General features: G+C 39.3%; 1 protein-coding gene across 3 annotated transcripts in view; it reads right to left on the bottom strand.

Moving 5' to 3' along the window:
• Nucleotides 1-939: 939 nt before the first annotated feature.
• Nucleotides 940-18723, bottom strand: part of LOC124267195 (nuclear migration protein unc-83-like) — a 131735-nt gene continuing 113951 nt past the window's right edge. For all 3 annotated transcript variants that reach the window (XM_046702110.1, XM_046702109.1, XM_046702111.1), the window contains 10 exons: nucleotides 11096-12722; nucleotides 10125-10225; nucleotides 8576-8743; nucleotides 7969-8130; nucleotides 7321-7426; nucleotides 6804-6991; nucleotides 6088-6242; nucleotides 5536-5713; nucleotides 4874-5160; nucleotides 940-4516 (listed from right to left, as the gene is read on the bottom strand). In XM_046702110.1, the coding sequence (XP_046558066.1) occupies nucleotides 4261-4516; nucleotides 4874-5160; nucleotides 5536-5713; nucleotides 6088-6242; nucleotides 6804-6991; nucleotides 7321-7426; nucleotides 7969-8130; nucleotides 8576-8743; nucleotides 10125-10225; nucleotides 11096-12722 (3228 nt within the window). In that variant the 3' untranslated portion in view covers nucleotides 940-4260. The remainder of the gene's footprint in view (nucleotides 4517-4873; nucleotides 5161-5535; nucleotides 5714-6087; nucleotides 6243-6803; nucleotides 6992-7320; nucleotides 7427-7968; nucleotides 8131-8575; nucleotides 8744-10124; nucleotides 10226-11095; nucleotides 12723-18723) is intronic.

Below are 18723 nucleotides of genomic sequence, written 5' to 3'. Positions count from 1 at the left end.
CTTGAACTGAAATGGCCGAAATATTTCCTCCAGCTTCTTGACCAGTATATAAGTCATCTTGATTGATATGTAAGCACTCCCTCCAAAGAGCACACACTTACCACCATGTGTGTATGTTTACTTTAACAGAAAGCATCCACTGAAGAATGGATGAACACACTCATTACCAATTAACGATCATATTTAGTATGTTTTAGTTACATGGATGTTTGAACTGAGTTTGTTCACTAATGTTCAATCTGACAACACTTTGATTCTTTGTTTATGGTTTTCAGTAAGCCCCCACCTGTGTCGGGGGGGGGGGTCGTTACAGTAGCCTAGTGGTGAAAGTGTTCGCTCATACCAAAGACCTGCGTTTGATTCCCCACATAGGTACAATGTTTTGAAGCCCATTTCTGGTGTCTATGCTATGATATTGCTGGTATATTGCTAAAAGGAGTGTAACACCATTATGGAGTCTTTCCACCAATTCATTTGCAAGACTAAACGTTTCGATAAAACGGTCTAAAGGAAATAATAAATAACAATTATCTTAACAAAAAGTAATGAAACGTAACTGTGAGCACGTTGTTAATTACAATTCTCAATGCACATACGATGTTCCGATTTTAGATTTTCATTTGTCTATTTCATGCTGTCTTTTGTCTAGTTCTTGTGTGTTCTGTTTGTGTTATATTTGTACTGGTGAGGTATTCACAAAAGCAAAGCTTTGCTTGTTTACCAAACCAGATTCTTTCATGAATAAATATATGTTTAAACCAACACCAAAGTAATTCACTATGACACATGAGATCATTTTCCCATGAATTATTTCAACCCTCACTTAATCACTATGAACTATTTATTATTTCCGAAAGTCATGTAAACATTTGTTGCTCCATCTGTCTCTCAACCAAACCAAACCACTCTCACAATGATGATAAACAACAAGACAAGTGGTAGAGGTTAAATTATTTATTACCCATCAAATGTGTTTGAGACTTCAGAATACTCAAAAATTTCAAGAGAGAATATCATCTCAAATTCACTGCACCAGACAGGGAATGAACAAACAATTGGGTTAGCATTACAATGCAGTGTACTGCTACATCTGCTTGGGATAGCACCATTTAGTGTGATATTTTTGTCAGGAAACAAAATCACTTACCTGTTAAAACTGCCTCAATTACAAACCATAACATCAGTAGTGACATGCATATATTTTTGTTCCCAAAGCATATTTAGGAGTTTCTGTAAATATTGAGTTATACTATAAAAAATATTCCCAATCTAGTACTCTGAAAATATTTACAAAATAAGAAACAAGATGGAAGATATTCCCATTTATGCCCTCATACAGATGTTAGAAAGTTCTACCTGAAATATTCTGTTTTTCTGCACTACAATATAAAAAGTGATTAAGACAAAATGAACACTGTAATAAACTGTCAACTAGAACAGGAAATAAGGTACAAAATTGAGTAACTCAACAGGCACTTAATCAAGAGGTACAAAAGTTGTCTACAAAGAAAATATATATCAATGATCAATGTGTTGTAAAAATGCAAATGCAATTCACTGAAAAAGTTCATTAACAAGACATCAAGAAATCTGGGTAGTCAAAATGGCAGTATTTCCTCACAATATTCACTTATCTAACAAGCAAAGTTTACAAAACTATTGTAAGTTCATGAAAACCGGTATCAAATTAAATTAATCAAGATTGTTTAACAAAATCATATCAACACTGGAAATATGAAATTTAGAAGCAAAACCATTTATGCTGCTTCAATTTTCAAAGCTTTAACAAAATATCAAAAATCTGTAAATAATAATTGTATTGACTATGTGTTAGCATCACAATGCAAGACAACAAACAAAGCAATTAACAATGCAACACGCACACGCACAGTGTAAACAACAGCTAAAAGTCACAACACTGCATTCCTCCCATCAATACTTCACCAGAGCTGTAACATTTAGTGAGAATCATTATACTAATATGTGGTGGACAAATCACCACAGGTCTTATCACATTAACTAAGCCACTCCCAGAGTTGTTGTAGAAATTGACAAACATCACGATATGAATTAGTCCGAGCCGATTGTCCTAAAAATAGACCTAGTTGTGGCAATTCATTGATGACATAATCATTGTGTTTGTGAATATACTATGTGTGGTTTGTGTTTCCTTGATTACAAATCTATTTCCCTGCTGCCAAGAATTATAGTGTAAAAGACAGGTGTTGATTACAACAAAATACCCTATATACATGTGTACATTTCGCTGTCAGTGTACATCAAACAAGCACCTGCTGGTATCTTGTACACTTCCTGATTGACAGCCACAGTATACTGACGATGGTAACATTTCGCCTTGATAGCCCGTTTCCTACATTGACAGGATTACTGTCTGTAGAAACATTTGCTATTTAGTCATAGCAATAAACCGATATATGTATTTTAATATCCACATATTCCGGTTATGTTCTTATTTCCTGAAAACAATACCAATATGAGAATCTAAAGTGAAATCTCATTTGTGGCTTGTTATCACCAATACAAACTTCTAAGTAGGTTGATATCGTTATATATTCTTCCCAATATATTTCGTAATTAATATCAGTTGTGTTCGTTTTTATCAATGTGTAACTTGTCTAAGAAGAATGACTGTCATTATTCTTAAGAATGATATTAACAATAATATTTTTGTTGATACCCACATTCTCTGATATCATAACAGTGATAAGATGTTATCAACCAGAACTAAGGTGATAACACAAAGATTTCCTGATCATGATGATAGTATACACATGCTGATATTTAGCATAGATGAAATTATGATATTAACCAAAGTGTCTCATGCAAAGAATACAAAACACACTGGAGTTTAATATTTCAGCAATGATTCATCCATTTGATGGCAGTAACAGTTTTTTAAAAGTCAAGACAAATCTAATTATCAAAATCAAAATAACAATTTTGATAAAATTTCAGAAACACATAAAAAGTTTGCTGCCTATTCACAAGTACATTTCAAGTCCAAAATTTGATTACGGATACTGACTAGACAGGTACACACTGGATTAGGACGTAGAAATCATAGCACTATTAACTGCCCTCTCAGCTTCATGTACATAGTATCCAACATTGGATAGAATACAGCATATATCTTGATGACAGGATCATACTGCATGAAGAACTGTTAAGACACCATTTATCAAAAAGTGCATATTTATTGAAAGGATTTATTGTTATGCTGTACGAGGCCAATTGTTCATGATAAAGTGAAAATATTTATGAAGAAATGTTTTCACTTCTTGCACTAAACATGATTTATATACACTTTTGGAAATTAAACATCACTTCCTTAACCATAGTTTTATTCCTACCAAATATACATTATTTTACATATTATCTCATCAATTCAATTATGTGTGGTTTCATACCCAATAATAGGTTTATACCTATCTTGATAGATATAATCTACTTATTTACAAGTACTTGAAAGAGAAACAATATGTTTGTATAAATATTAAGACAGTATACATATATTAAACTTTTTGTGTATAGACTATTGCTGTTCAAGCAGCTATTATTGCAAGTTATGGAGGTACCATTTCGATACCCAAGTACCATCGGGTACTGTACCACTGTGAGTGGATTTTGGTTCTGAGCCTAGTTTCATTAGCCACAGATCGGAGACCTGTAGCGAATTACTTCTGACTTGACTGAATGTACAGTAGTATGAACAGAATCCACTGAGGAAAAACTTTGAAGCAACCAATGTCAGACTGTGACCAACTCACTACCAGCTCCATATCTACACTCCTGAACGTTCGTTCAACTGCTGGTCGTGCTGGCTGCTGTGATCATGGATAACTGTATGTACAATTCAGTGTTTTCAGCCCCTGGCTGTATGATTTGTATGTACATCTTTGTACGCATCTATCCATCCAGGCCCCAACAATATGCACTATATAGATATATCACTATTAGTCTTAATACCAAATATGTCATGGATATTGTGTTTAATAACATGAATTTAATTTGTTCCTGATATGTTTTCTTGGATATTTTTTATTTAATTCGGATATATTTTATTGAATCTTGGTGTGCATTTGTGTGGGGCCTGGCCCTGTTTGCTCTACTTATCTGCCTGATATGGTCTTATGTACATCCAGGCCGCTGTGTGACACGCCGCAGATTTAGACTGTGTCTTAATCTGCTACTAGAGGGCGTTGTAACTGTACACTGGTCCGACAGGGACCTGAGCGGGAGCTAGATCGGATCGAGCATTCTGATCTCTGATTGGCTCACTGATTTACTCAGACTGGGGGGAGGACCGTTAACATATTTCAGCTCTGGTGAGATCCTGATAGAGAAGTTAGCCATGTCCTGAAGGATGCTGGGATCAAACAAGTACACGATCCCGGCCAGCAGCATCACTGCGGCAACCTGAACTGGGCACGATGACAACCAGCTGCTGGTGCCGACAGCTTTGGCTTCTTCAGTTGCGTCCACTTCATCGCTCTCACTGTAACAAACACAGGGCTCAACTTAGTTTGCTTCCATAAGTCAGTATTGAAACACTCAAACAAGCCACAGCTGACAGTTAAACTGATCATCAAACATCTGGGTACTATTTACACATGACATCCTGAGACCATCTGATTCAAGTTTTAGTTGAATTTGTATGACTATCACTACACTGGAGACTTTTTCTTCCTAGAATTCTTTGAAATGAACCCAAATCAGGTTCTGAATAAAGTTAATACCATACCTACATCAGACATAAATATTTGCACCAAAACAATTATTAGTTTGATTTTATGAAGACGACATAGTTAGAAGCCATTGCTGGTAGTAAGTAATGCATTTGAATGTGACTTACGATTCCCGCCGACTGCGTGCAATATGCTCGTGCAGGGCTGCAGCAGATACTGCAAGCTGTCCAAGCTGTGACGCCTCAATGGCCATCTCCTCATCCTCCTCGTCGTGGATGTTGCGCTGAATCTGGCGACAGTTCTGTTCATACACCAGCAGCTGGTTGCGGATGTCGGCCAGGGAGGCCAGGAACTCTGTCTGTGTGTCCTCATCAGATGATCCGTGGAGCTCCTTGCGGAGACTCTGAAGGTGGGACAGTTTAGACTCGTACACGGACAAGCTAGACTGGAGGGTCTGCAACATAGACAGAGAATGGGTTAGATCAAATATTGAATAAACCATCTAACTAAGTGAGAATATTTCAGCAATATCATGCTGGGGGACACCACAACTAGGCTTTATACACTATTCATGTGGAAACTGAAACTTGACTGTTGCCATAACAGGGAAACACTTTAACCACTGGGCTACCCCCTTGCTCCTTTAGTCACAAATTAGTGTAAGTGAGGAAGAAAGATGAAAGCTCTTCAGCCAATTTGAATACACCTTCAGCACCCCTGTTTCAAGTTTGACAGATGCTTTCAATAGATCAGAGACTGCTGTAAAATCGTGACTTTTTTTTACATTTCCTCAAGACATGACCAGTAGAGTGTGAGCATGTGTCCTTACCGCCACCTCGTTCACCAGGTCCTTCCTCAACACAACGATCCCATTATCACGCTGACGCAGCAGCTTCTGCAGACGGTCGCGGTCCTGAGACAGCAGCTGGTCCATCTCCCTGCAGCTCTCCAGGTACTCGAACCATATCGCCAGTGTGTGCTCCTGCTTTGATACATGCTGCTGCAGGCTGGAAGCGGACAAAACAGACAAGGATACTTTATATTTTGCAGATTATAGTCAGGGCCAGAAAAAGTCATGTTACAATGATAACCCATAACTAGATAACCGAGCCTGACCACTGACAATTATAGTTGACTCTTGGAACAAGAAACATGGAACATGGGCCCTATTCTTACCCATGGTCCTTTGGGGGTTAAAAGTAATGCAGATTTCTCAAAACTGAAGAACCTTATTCCTGCAGTCAACACTTTGTGTTTCACCTACTTTCAGACAATAATTAAAACTACTAATGAGTTTTTAACATCATTGTTTATAATCACACACATGTTTATAAAAAGCTTCCACAACGTGAGTAGGATTAAGCGGTTCTGAACAACCTACCTGTGCTGCAGTTCAATGTTCGTCTCCTGGATGTCGGCGATCTCAGTATAGAATTTGATGATAGGGATTGCAGGATACTGCTCATTAAACATGTCCATTGCCTTCTCCAGGTCGCCCACCTCCGCCCTCTGTGCCTGGAGACTTCGTTGCTGCTCCTACAGGATCAGTGGAACAATCAGAGTTAACAAGAGTAAAACAAGGGATTGAGCATGTCAGCATCTGTTGAAGTGAGTCTCATTCATATATTTTCAGTAAGACAGTGATTGAGCAAGAAAGTAATTGTGAACTTTGGAGTTCGATGCCCAAACAACAGGGAAAAAGTCATTGATAAGGCAAAAGTTGTGAATAAATGTATGAAACTTGTTGCCATGGAATGTTGAAAAATATCTGCATAAAATATTCCAAAATATCAAGAGGCACCAATTCACTACTTAGCCTATCAGTGTGCCAAGTTTGGTGAAACAATACTGTCTGGTTTTGAAAATCTGTCCCGGAAACAAGCATTACTGCAATGTTTAGTTCAAGTCAAAGTTGCTGCTAACTCATAAAACCAATTTTTAAAAAACCCTGAATTAACAAAAGGCACCAGTACAGCACTAGACCTATCAATATATCATGTTTTTGGGAAGACATAATGTACAGTTTCAACAACTGCTCCAGATAAAACAGTTTGCACTGACACAGGAGACTGAAGTGTGCCCATTTAAATACCTCACCTTGAGTAAATTAATGGCTGCCTCCAGTTCCTGAGCAGAGCCAAACTTATCCGTGTGCATCAGACTTTCTATCTCCTCATGCTTCTTCTTCATCTCATTGATGCTGGAGTAGACGCCGGCCAGCTGCGTTGACTGAGACTGCCGCTCCGACGCCAGTGCTCGCAGCTTCTCCCACTGATAAAGGATGTCTGAAATATGGAGTCAGTGATTGAATGTTTCTATTAAATAGTATTTCAGCATGTATCTTGCTGTGTCACCATAATATAGGAGGAAAGTCAAAAGTGAAACAAGTTTAACACACCAAGGACCATGATCACAGTGAACCTACAAGTGAATGCAAGGACCACTGATCACAGTGAACCTACAAGTGAATGCTGGTTCCCAAGGGAAGCAACTCTGCTCACAGAGCTACGCCATCATGGATAAGGTATTGTGTGTCTGTACATTTGCTAATAATTATGAAACTTAAGTTAATTCACTAAATGTTTTCTGTACATGGCTTCTATTAGGTCTGTACCTTGCATGCGCTGACAGTCATCCATGGTGACATCTGTGGGATCCAGGTGTTGACTGATGCTCTCCAGACAGCGGATGTTGGTCACACAGGTTGCCATGATCTCAGCCTGCAACACAACGCAACACATGAATGACAGAATACATGTACTTCAGAGGCAGGATAAAGATATGTTTCACTTGTAGGATAACATATATACATCAGAAATAGGATAAATACATGCTAAGCAAAAAATGTAGGATAAATGCATGTTCTATTTCATATTAACTCAATTAAACTACTAAAACATTTTTGACTATCAGATAAGCTATCACAAGCAAACAGTACTGACCGACTAGTGAGAGAGTAAGTTTAATTTTATGCAGCTTTTAGCAATATTCCAGCAATATCACGTCGGGGGACACCAAAATGGGCCTCACACATTGTACCCATGTGGGGAATCGAGCCTGGGTCTTCGGAATTGACGAGCAAACCCTTAACCACTAGGCCACCCCACCGCCCCGACTGACTAGTACTTCAATCTAGTGACACAGGTTTTCACATGAAACACTCTAAATGATTACATATTAGGCCATTAGACAACTGATGGTATTGAATCTAATTAAACTATACATTATGGCACCTCATGATACATAATGAGCCTGAACTTACATATTTAGCAGGTTTGAGGTAGATGCCAGTTCCCATCGGGTCCTTCCTCTTCTTCTTCAGTGATTGGTCAGCCAGCCTCATCTGGTCAGCTGACTGGTCCAACACGTAGTGGAAGTCTTCTATGTCCGAGTCACTATCATCGTACTGGGCAGGGGCAGGGATCTAGACACAAAATGCATTATCTTGTCAGATACTGAATTCATCATAACGTATAAGGTATCAGCATCTTTACTATGCAGAGTTGTGGTTTCTTAACTGCACCATGATCCACTTACTGAGAGCTTGAATCTCAGATTTACTCTTTGGTAAAGTATTTCAGCACATACCTATTCTTGTGGGTTTCCCTGAAGTGGGCATGGTGTAAGATATTGAGTATTATCACCTTTAGTTAAAACATATCTTGAAATAACTGAAATACTAAAATACTGTCCACGTGGCACCGACTTACTCCTAATGCACAATGATCTAGTGTAACTGTTAATGAATCATTAGCTGCCTCGACCTACACTTGGATCAGTTTCTATTTTTGGGAATACCAAAACAATCTGGAATGATTTAAAAACGTTTGGTAGAATAATTAGTTTGTCTATTGTCAGAAGATTCTCACCATGATTTTATTTTTAGCTTTTTTCTTCTCAGCAGCAGCAGCAGCAGCTTTGGCAGCAGATCTGTTGTTTGGCAACAGGAAGTCGTCATCAAACTCCATTTCGTCGCTGGGCTCCCAGTGCAGCTTCTCCTCCATTGGGTCATCAGACACCGCTGGGTACAGAGGGGACTGGAAAAGTCGGGCAATGACTGAATGTTTTTCTTGTCAACAACATGTCCAATACTTGCAGGCAGACGACAATGTTAACCCATTCAGCACACAGCAACTTTGCAACATGGAGACAACCTCATGGGATGTTTTTTTCCTACACATCCATGTCCTCAAATACACATTAGTGGCAGTGGTGGACAACAAAAGGTTTACTGATGATGGCTGATGATTTGTTTTGGTGCAATGTAGTTATCTCCCTTTGAACATATGCATGACCCGAAACCCATAATGCAGAGCTTCTTTTGATACAATGTATTGTATTATCTAAGTAAGCATCTTTAATGCTCCTAAATCTAACACTTCTTCTAACCTGTTTTACTACATATTCTGTTAACGTAAGATTTTACCACTCCAAACCTGTATCTACAATTTGACCTAACTAAGCAGAAGGTTTCACATATGATTTCTACTAGAGCTGTGTATCGTGGCCTAAGTGGCAGACGATATATCCTGATACCAGTTTAATGAGGCCAGCTATATATCATGAAAGTATTGGCAAGGAACCTGCGAGACGATTATCATCACGATGCAATGGTGGCGATATGATACGTATCCTGATACTTTACAGTTTCCATTAACAGAATATATATGATAGATAAAATGACTTCAGGTTATACAGCAGAACTTGTGTTACATTCACACACACTTAAAAAAGTTTCAGCATTTAATGCTTAAGGAAGTACAATCAAACATATTCAGTATACCTTGATCTAATATATATATAAATTTGAAAGTGAAGTTTCCCTTTCACAAACAACTCAATGTAATTTATATCAGAATTCAGAATCACTGAAAAAAACCTCTTAAGTCTGCTTTCTAGATTTTATCTTCTCTTTGTTCTCTTTCTTAACAAAGCTAAGACATTGTTCATAGTTGTTAATAAATGGTGTTATTTGTCAAACAACTAAAACATATCTGCATATTTCAATTACTTGAAGACAAGTATTCTACAGTTCACAGAGTTTGTAAAATGTTCACACACTTTGACTTATACACCAACTCCTTTGTTCATGTACCAAAGATAACAGACACAAACAAATTCCTTTAAAATTCAATTTGTTTTTTAAAATTCAGAAGCATTTCAAAGAGACTCCCTTCCCATCCTAATGCAATACTCCTTACAACTTTAAGTAGTATTTAAGTTGTATCGGGATATATCGTCTCTTGTGGCGATACATCAATGTATCATGGATCCTCGCGATATAAATATCCTGATATATTGCCTAAATGTGTTTTGTATCGATGCACTTGTATTACGTAGTTGACGATGTAAACATTGATACTATCGATGAATCGTTACACCTATAATTTCTATTCTATGGATTTAGACTTCACCTACCTGATAGTTGTCCCATGCATTTTCTGAGAAGGAGCCGGTGCTGTTCAGGACATCCTCGTTATCAGACGTCAGGGGTTCAACCAAAGGGGTCAGATAGGCATCTGGGATAACATAACACAACATTAGTGTCCAAACATGATGACATATGACGCTTATTGTTTGGTCATTCTCTGCAAATATTTTCCATCTGAATAAGCTTAAAGTGTCTCATGTTCTTCATTGGTCCACCTTACTGAATTGGATGTGTTGATGTGTTAACAACTCCACCATCAGCATGTCATTGTATCCCAATTGCCCAGATCGATGCTCATGCTGTTGATGACTGGATTGTCTAGTCCAGACGCAATTATTTGAAGACTGCCGCCATATAGCTGGAATATTTCTGAGTGCGGAGTTAACCAACCAACCAATCAACCACAATCAGCAACATTCTAGGGCCTCTTTCCATAATGAAATCAAGCCATTCAGCAATTGTATGTCTATTTTAAAGTATGAGAGATACAATTGCCAAAGCACAAAGACCACAATCTCAGCCATACAACCCAACTGTTGATAGCAAGATCATTGCTCCATGTCATGAAGGTATTTTGACACCATCGGACTGGCCATATTGTAACTCCTAGATTTTCATTATTCAGCTGTTACAAGAACCACTAGTACAGGGTACATGTTCTACCTCAAGTGAGTGAACGAGTACTTATATATGCAGATTTTAGCAATATGCCAGCAATATCACAGCGGGGGAAACCATAAATGGGCTTCACACATTGTACCCATGTGCAGAATCAAACCCAGGTCGTCAAAGAACAACCAGGGAAAGTAGCTTGGACCTCAAACCTGCTCACGAATTAAATTACTAAGTGTAGTGAGTCAGTTTAGTTTTACGCCTCTTTTAGCAATATTCCAGCAATATCATGGCGGCAGGCACCAGAAATGGGCTTCACACAAGTGCAAACAAGTGACCATCTTACCTGATGTGTCTGAATCGGAATCAGCACTGCTGCCACTAGATCGGACACGGGCCAGTTCAAACTGGTCCACCATGTCATCAGTTTCACTAATATGCTTTGTGACGTCATCTTCAGAGTCTGTGGAAGGCACCAAGTTGTTCATGTTAGCTGCTCTGGAAGATAGGAGGGTGTCATTCTGGGAGGAATAGCGTAGTTTCCGCTTAGCACCTCGAGGGGAACTTTGCTCTGAGGTAGAGAATGATCGTCGCATCTCACGACTGGTTTTCTTCTCACGCGGGAATGTAGCGGCTTGCCTTTGGGAGAGGAAAGAAGGGGAAGGGGAGCTGGGGCTGTCAGTTTTACTGAGTATCATACGATCAATGGCACTCTCAGAAGTGGAAAATGGCTGAGACTCCAAGTTCCGAGAGAACTCCTGCATTTCCACAACACTCCATGGACGGTCTTTGAGTCTGCGGGGACCAGACTGCTGCTTGCGTAGTCGGACATTTTCAAACAATGGGGAGGAGTTGATGGGGGAAAGAGCCACATTTTCACGGCTGGTGTTTTTAGAGTCTGAAGTATAATCCAGACAGATTACACTATCGAACTGTTTCTCACTAGCTTCATCCGTTGCTGTCGAGAACTCTTCCGTAGAACTTTCATTGTCTGTATCTTCGGCACTTGCGTCACAAGAGCTGATTATCACTGTATTACAACCAATAGATCTGACCTGTTTCTCTGGTGTTTTCCGCTCATGTACCTTGGGTGTAGAAGTATGGATCACTTTTGGACTAGATCGGACCAAATCTTCTGCCTTGTCAATCAGATACTGAATCTTGTCTTTGGTCTCACCGTTGTTCTCAAACTCAGACTGTTCACTTGTTGACTGACTCGGCTGCAGCAAAGCATTACAATTATGACGATCAATCTCAAATTTTTCTGTAGATCTCGTGTACTTCTCTGTAGTTTCAACCAAGATCTGCTTGGTCATTTCAACAACAAACAAGTCATCACTCCCAGCAGCTCTTTCAGTGACATCATGGTTACCGGTGTCGGTTCCATCATCATTATCAGTCTTATCCGTAGTGTCTACATCCACAGACACCATACGGTAATACTCCTTCTTGGGACGCCCTCTGGTGGTCACATCACTCAGGAAGGGGGAATCACTAGCAACCTCACACTTTCCTGGGAACTTATCCTCCATGAGACTCTGCAGTCGCATCAGCTCAATCTCATCATTGGAGTAACTCTCACTACTGTATCCAATATCCTTGTTTTCCTGCTTGCAGATGAAGCGAATAGCTGGATCCAGCTCACCATCGCTGCTCTGTGGCAACTCCAAGCTGTCAGGAGAGGCCAGAGAGTCCTCCATCTTGGACTCCGCCTCACTGATGTTGGCACTGTCTCCGCTGCTCTTGTCCAGGAAGGATAGTTTGCAGGACAGACTGCGATCTGTGATGTCCAGCCGGTGTGGGGTTTCCGTCAACTTCTCCGGGCGTCCACCCAGGTAAGGAAGACTGTCGTCCTCACTATCTCCCAGAATGCTGCTCACATCCTGTCTGCTGCCATTCTCACTGCTTTGGGACTCCTCAAGGGCTGAGAGGTTGAAGTGACCATTGAAGTGGAACCCGGGGCCATTGATACCCTGAAAACAAACAGAACATCATGACTACTTTGAGAGGCATTTAGAAGTTGAAGCAGTAAGGAAGGATAACAATATATCACTTGATTATTAATTGTTAACGTTATTAGAACCTATACTGAAACATCGCTCTCATTCTTAACAAAGAATTATTTCATCCATACATTGTTATCCTTCCTTAGAACACTAGACTTCAATGTCCATAATTGTTTTGTTAAAAAATCTGTACAACTTAATAAGAAATTCAAACTACCACTCACATGAAAATCACATCGACCTCATAAGCCTATTGAACTCTATGATATTCAGACCAGAACGATCTGTGAAAAGCAAGACATTACCACCAGCTTGTATAACTGAAGCCTGAGCACTAAAAGGTTCTTGGGGCAGTATGATACAGCTTTCTTTGATGACGATATGAGTAATGATGTGGAAACAAGATAACAATAAAGGTATTTTTTCCCTGTTTGTTTTTCCATCAGTTGTCCTACCATCACTGTCTCTGACGTGAATTCACTCACACAATGTGAGTAATTGACAAATACCTATACTGGGTGGAGATGATCTTATCAACTTAGTACAAGCAAACAATCATCACAACAACTGTCGTTTCATAACCCTCCTGATCGATGTTCAACATCCACTTCACATAATTGATTGACAATCTGGAACTGAACTTTAACCAACGGATAACATGTCTCCCACACACTTAATAGACCTACCGTATTAAATAGATTTCACAATAAATTCTCCCTATTGTTACAAACATATTTGCCAAAATGACTGACTGACTGAGTTTGGTTTTACGCCACTTTTAGCAATATTCCAGCAATATTAAGGCGGGGGACACCAGAAATGGGCTTCACACATTGTACCCATGTGGGGATTCGAACCCGGGTGTTCGGCGTGACGAGCCAACGCTTTAACCACTAGGCTACCCCACCGCCCTTTTGCCAAAATGAACCTCAGAGCCTGTGGCCATGATTACTTCTAATTTTGTATGGAGAGAAGATAAACCCATTCACAAGTCACTGATCAGTACATATTGTACATTTCTAGGTTCTCAATGTGTAGCAATACAACACCATTATTGGAAATGCCTACAGACTACATCTTGTACATTTCTAGGTTCTCAATGTGTAGCAATACAACACCATTATTGGAAATGCCCACAGGCTGCATCTGGTACATTTCTAGGTTCTCAATGTGTAGCAATAAAACACCATTATTGGAAATGCCTACAGACTACATCTTGTACATTTCTAGGTTCTCAATGTGTAGCAATAAAACACCATTATTGGAAATGCCCACAGGCTGCATCTGGTACATTTCTAGGTTCTCAATGTGTAGCAATAAAACACCATTATTGGAAATGCCCACAGACTGCATCTTGTACATTTCTAGGTTCTCAATGTGTAGCAATACAACACCATTATTGGAAATGCCTACAGGCTACATCTTGTACATTTCTAGGTTCTCAATGTGTAGCAATACAACACCATTATTGGAAATGCCTACAGGCTACATATTGTACATTTCTAGGTTCTCAATGTGTAGCAATACAACACCATTATTGGAAATGCCTACAGGCTGCCAATATGAGAGATGCTAAATACTCCATGTTTTACCATCTCTTCAGACAATCATGTCACTTCACATGAATTCAGCTTATGCTCTTGAATTTCACAGGCAGCCCAACGGAATGATACAAAATAGATCAAATACGGTATATTTTACCATCTCAATCAACAACCGTGATTGGATGCAAACAACTGTCAGCCAAGCATCAGCAGCTTATGCCTCACCAATTCCTACAGGAGCAGACGTTAACTTATCAGTTAGGGTATACATTGGTAACTCAAAGACAACCATGTTAGCCTTGACTACAGACAGCCATCATTCCAACATCTGTTATTATGTGTATATAAAATATTGATGTGAAGGTGCCATAAAACAGCTGAGTGGTTCTGGCGAGTTTCGGGTTGCTCCAGCTATCACAGAATGTCAACGATTGATCACATGACAATAATAGTCAGTCATGTGCAACCTTACAAGGACCCACATCAATTCACTGTGACATTCAATTTCAAAGCATCACAAACTTTGAATCAATATTCAAACTAGGGTCAGTCTTTTTTGAACATTCAAAAGCATAAACGTACTAAGTGAGTAAGTATGGTCTTACGCCGGTTTTAGCAATATCACGGCAGGGGACACCAGAAATGGGCTTCACATATTGTACTCGTGGGGAATCGAACCCGGGTCTTCAGCAGACGCTTTAACTGTTAGGCTACTCCATCGCCCCAAACGTATAGTGAGTGCATAAAAAATGCAGTGAGAATGTTAACAAAGGTGTGTTATTCAATACATATCAGTAACAGAAGTTTGTATTTCGGTTTTGCAAAGTCCAGACAATGCTTGCAGGGAGAGCACATAATTAACAACCAATCAATTGTTTCTTATCATGACACAGCATGACAAGACAAGATCACATGACATATGTCATATGATCCAGTGAGCTGCAATGGTTGAGAAGCAGCCTGACTACTTTGTCAGCCTATGTTAAGTATTTCTGATAAGTATTTCTGATTATAGATAAAGGGTTAGCATGGGCTTTGATGTTTACTTTACTGTCCGCTCTGTTTTCACTTGAATATTTTACTTGAAAGTGTTCAGGAATTGGAGAACGTGGAGTTCCACTTTGATTATTGGGAACAATTAGAGTGCAGTTTTGTTTGCAGAGAAAAACAACCTTTTTATCTTGATCATAAAGAGATAATTTTGTGTTAATTTCGGTTTGTTGGTTTGTTGCTTAACACAACACTCACCAATATTCCAGCTATATGGCGGCGGTCTGCAAATAATCGAGCCTGGACCACACAATCCAGTGATCAACAGCACAAGCATCAATCTCCACAGTTGGGATACAATGACATGTGTCAACCAAGTCAGCAAGCCTGACAACCCGATCCCATTAGTCACCTCTTACGACAAGCATTTGTTAATGAAGACCAATTCTAACCTGGAACTTCACAGGTCTTGGTGTTGATGATTTTGAAGACAGTATAAACTGACTGACTGACTGAGTTTGGTTTTACGCAGCTTGTAGCAATATTCCAGCAATATCACGGCGGGGGAACACCAGAAATGGGCTTCACACATTATACCCATGTGGGGATTCGAACCCGGGTCTTCGGCATGACGAGCCAACGCTTTGACCATTAGGTTACCCCACCACCCCTTACAGTATAAACAACTAATGTGAACTCTATATAATATGAATACACATTTGATCCCTGAGAAATGTTCTGAACTGTAAATATTTTGCATATTGAATCTAAATTTTCCAATGAGTTGATCATACCCTACAGTATTCATACTTGATATTGTATACCTGTAATGCTATCTAAATGATGAATTCATTGCTAGAAATTAAATTAACACCTAAGTGATAAGAACTAATTCAACTGTCAAATGTTTTGTGCTTTTTATATTGAGAAAATGTCTAAAACATCTTGTTTAGTAGAAATGTTTCCATGCAGCTAATCGATAAGTTTCTCGCAAAGTATGCTTGCTGTTTGACGAGTGTCAGTCATGTTTGTCGTCTGCCACACTGTAACAACCTGGAGAAGGATGTTGTACACACGATGCGGAGGGCACCGAAATACCCAGGAATCCTCAATACACAGATAGAGCAGAGAAACATGGATCGACATTGATTATTCCTGTAGAGTACAGGCCACTGCATGGGAGTTGCCCATCTGACACAGCATAAACACAAGATGCTTCCAGAAGCAAAACTAATCGTAGAACATCTTACGGAAAACATCATCTTTACTAAATGTTTTACCATGGGTCACATATTTATTTCTAAGGAGGAATCTACTCATTGGACATACTCAAAATAATAAAAAAATTGTGTATGTCTACTAAACACATTGTCAGTTTGTACCATAACTACGTAGATGACTTCTTCAACATGACCATGTGCCTAGAAAACATGGCCAAACATCACGTGGTTAATTGTCCAGGGCCTCCTTTCACAAAGCACTAGGGTGATCGTAAGTCACTAAGGTAACCTTAGTGCAATGTTAAAGAATGGGAGTTAAGATTAACCTTAGTAAAGATTGCTTCATGAAAGCAGTCCTAGATTCTTATTCACATGGACAGGTTGAGACAAGGTTTCATAATGTTCATAAAGCAGAGAATAAGGGAAATAATCTTTTATCAAGTTTAAACAATTATTCATGAAACTGGATCAGAATGGACCCCACTTAATAATGCTAGAATGTCAGTGATTACATCTGATTCAGATAACTGATACAGAATGAAGCATATTGTGTTTCCTATCAGTGAGTTGAGACGGTGGATTATTTAAGCCTTACAGCATAATAAACATGTTATATCATCTACACCTCGGGTCTACAAGACATGAAGACACCGTAGTACAAGTGTTCTCTGTATATCATGTGGTTTTCAAAAACCTTCATTCCAACCCTAGGACATGGCTCTATTGGATATGTACACACATAAGTATAAGATGTTCCCTGTGTATCATATGGCTTTCAAAGGCCTTCATTCAAACCCAGGAGAAGTGCTCTATAAGATATTAGACGTAAGATTTCCCTGCAGTTCACATGGTCTTGAGGGCTATCATTCATACTGATGGGCATTGTTGTTCAGGAAATGCAGATATATCAATAAAGATCATGCTGTCACCCAAGACTTTCATCTGTAGCGGTCAATCGTCCACTCAGCAGACGTCCACACTGACTTTCATCATTACTTTCAGTGAAGGTGTGAAGCTGATAACTGCTGTGCCGGACAGTCGACAGGATGTGCGATACAGGGATGTTCTAGAGAATATAGAGACAGGCTGTGCTATACAGGGATGTTTCTAGTGAATATGCAGGACAGACTGTGCCATACAGGCATGTTCCTAGGGAATATATAGGATAGACCGGGACATGAACCCCAAGGCCAGCTGTCTCCAGAGCCTGACTGGCTGCTAGACCTCACAGGAACAGTGTTGGCTGGGCTGGTGACATATTGGGACATGGAACTAGATTAGACAGCAGTTGATCTTGTTTCAGGAGTCCTCTGGGAAGTTGGGTAATCTAATCCTACTTGATGAGAGTGTTTCCCTGGGATGTTGAGTAATACACCACTACGTGATGAGTTCTATCATCCCCAACAGAAGGTGTGAGAATGATAACTGTGGCTGTGTGGTATGGTGTCTGGCTGATCAGAACACCTTTAGCAAATGTCACTTGGCTTGAATTCCATTTATAAGAAGCAAATGAAACAGATCGGAGGACAGTTTTATAATAACAAAAAAAATATTTAATGTGAAAACTCATTAACAGACCAGTTTGACAGAAGCTAAAGAACAAGGGAACATTTGATCAAATATATTTATGTTAATTCTTCAGTCAACTAAGACAGGGGCATAGCCAAGGTCTGCATACTTAATAGTCATGTTGGGCTTTGAACAGTTTTAGCCCATGATGAGCAGACACATTATCAACTGGGCTACTCAATCTAAACACCAGCTAAATATGGAACTTCATGTCTTTGTAAATGAATATATGAACATTTATGACCAGTGTGTGGGAGGAAAATATTTATACCATAGCTGATATAGATAATAAATCATGATAAACATTTACAATATGTAACAATGTACATATCTGCTAAAACATCATGAAGTATTGATACACACTTGGTGAATATTCTTTTCCCTACTGTTTGAAACTTTGTTGTAGTCTCTATTCACCGTCATGATTTCAACACAATGCATCAACAGTCCCACAAATGTGGCTCATTCCATGCTCTCATCAGCTTTTATGACCCTGAGGAGAAAATTAGCACCTGATCATTAAGTATTTATACCTCACCTGAACCAATCCCTGGAGAGTCGGTAGTACAACTAACACGAAAATAACATAATTTAATTACCCGTGTAACGGCTTTAGCTAAATTTAGCAGGAAATAGGATACAGAA

Source organism: Haliotis rubra, unplaced genomic scaffold (genome assembly GCF_003918875.1).
Source record: "Haliotis rubra isolate DU_JTF1 unplaced genomic scaffold, ASM391887v1 Scf13, whole genome shotgun sequence".
Classification (NCBI taxonomy): domain Eukaryota; kingdom Metazoa; phylum Mollusca; class Gastropoda; order Lepetellida; family Haliotidae; genus Haliotis; species Haliotis rubra.
The sequence above is the reverse complement of the archived record's forward strand: the minus strand, read 5'-3'. Positions and strand labels throughout refer to the sequence as shown.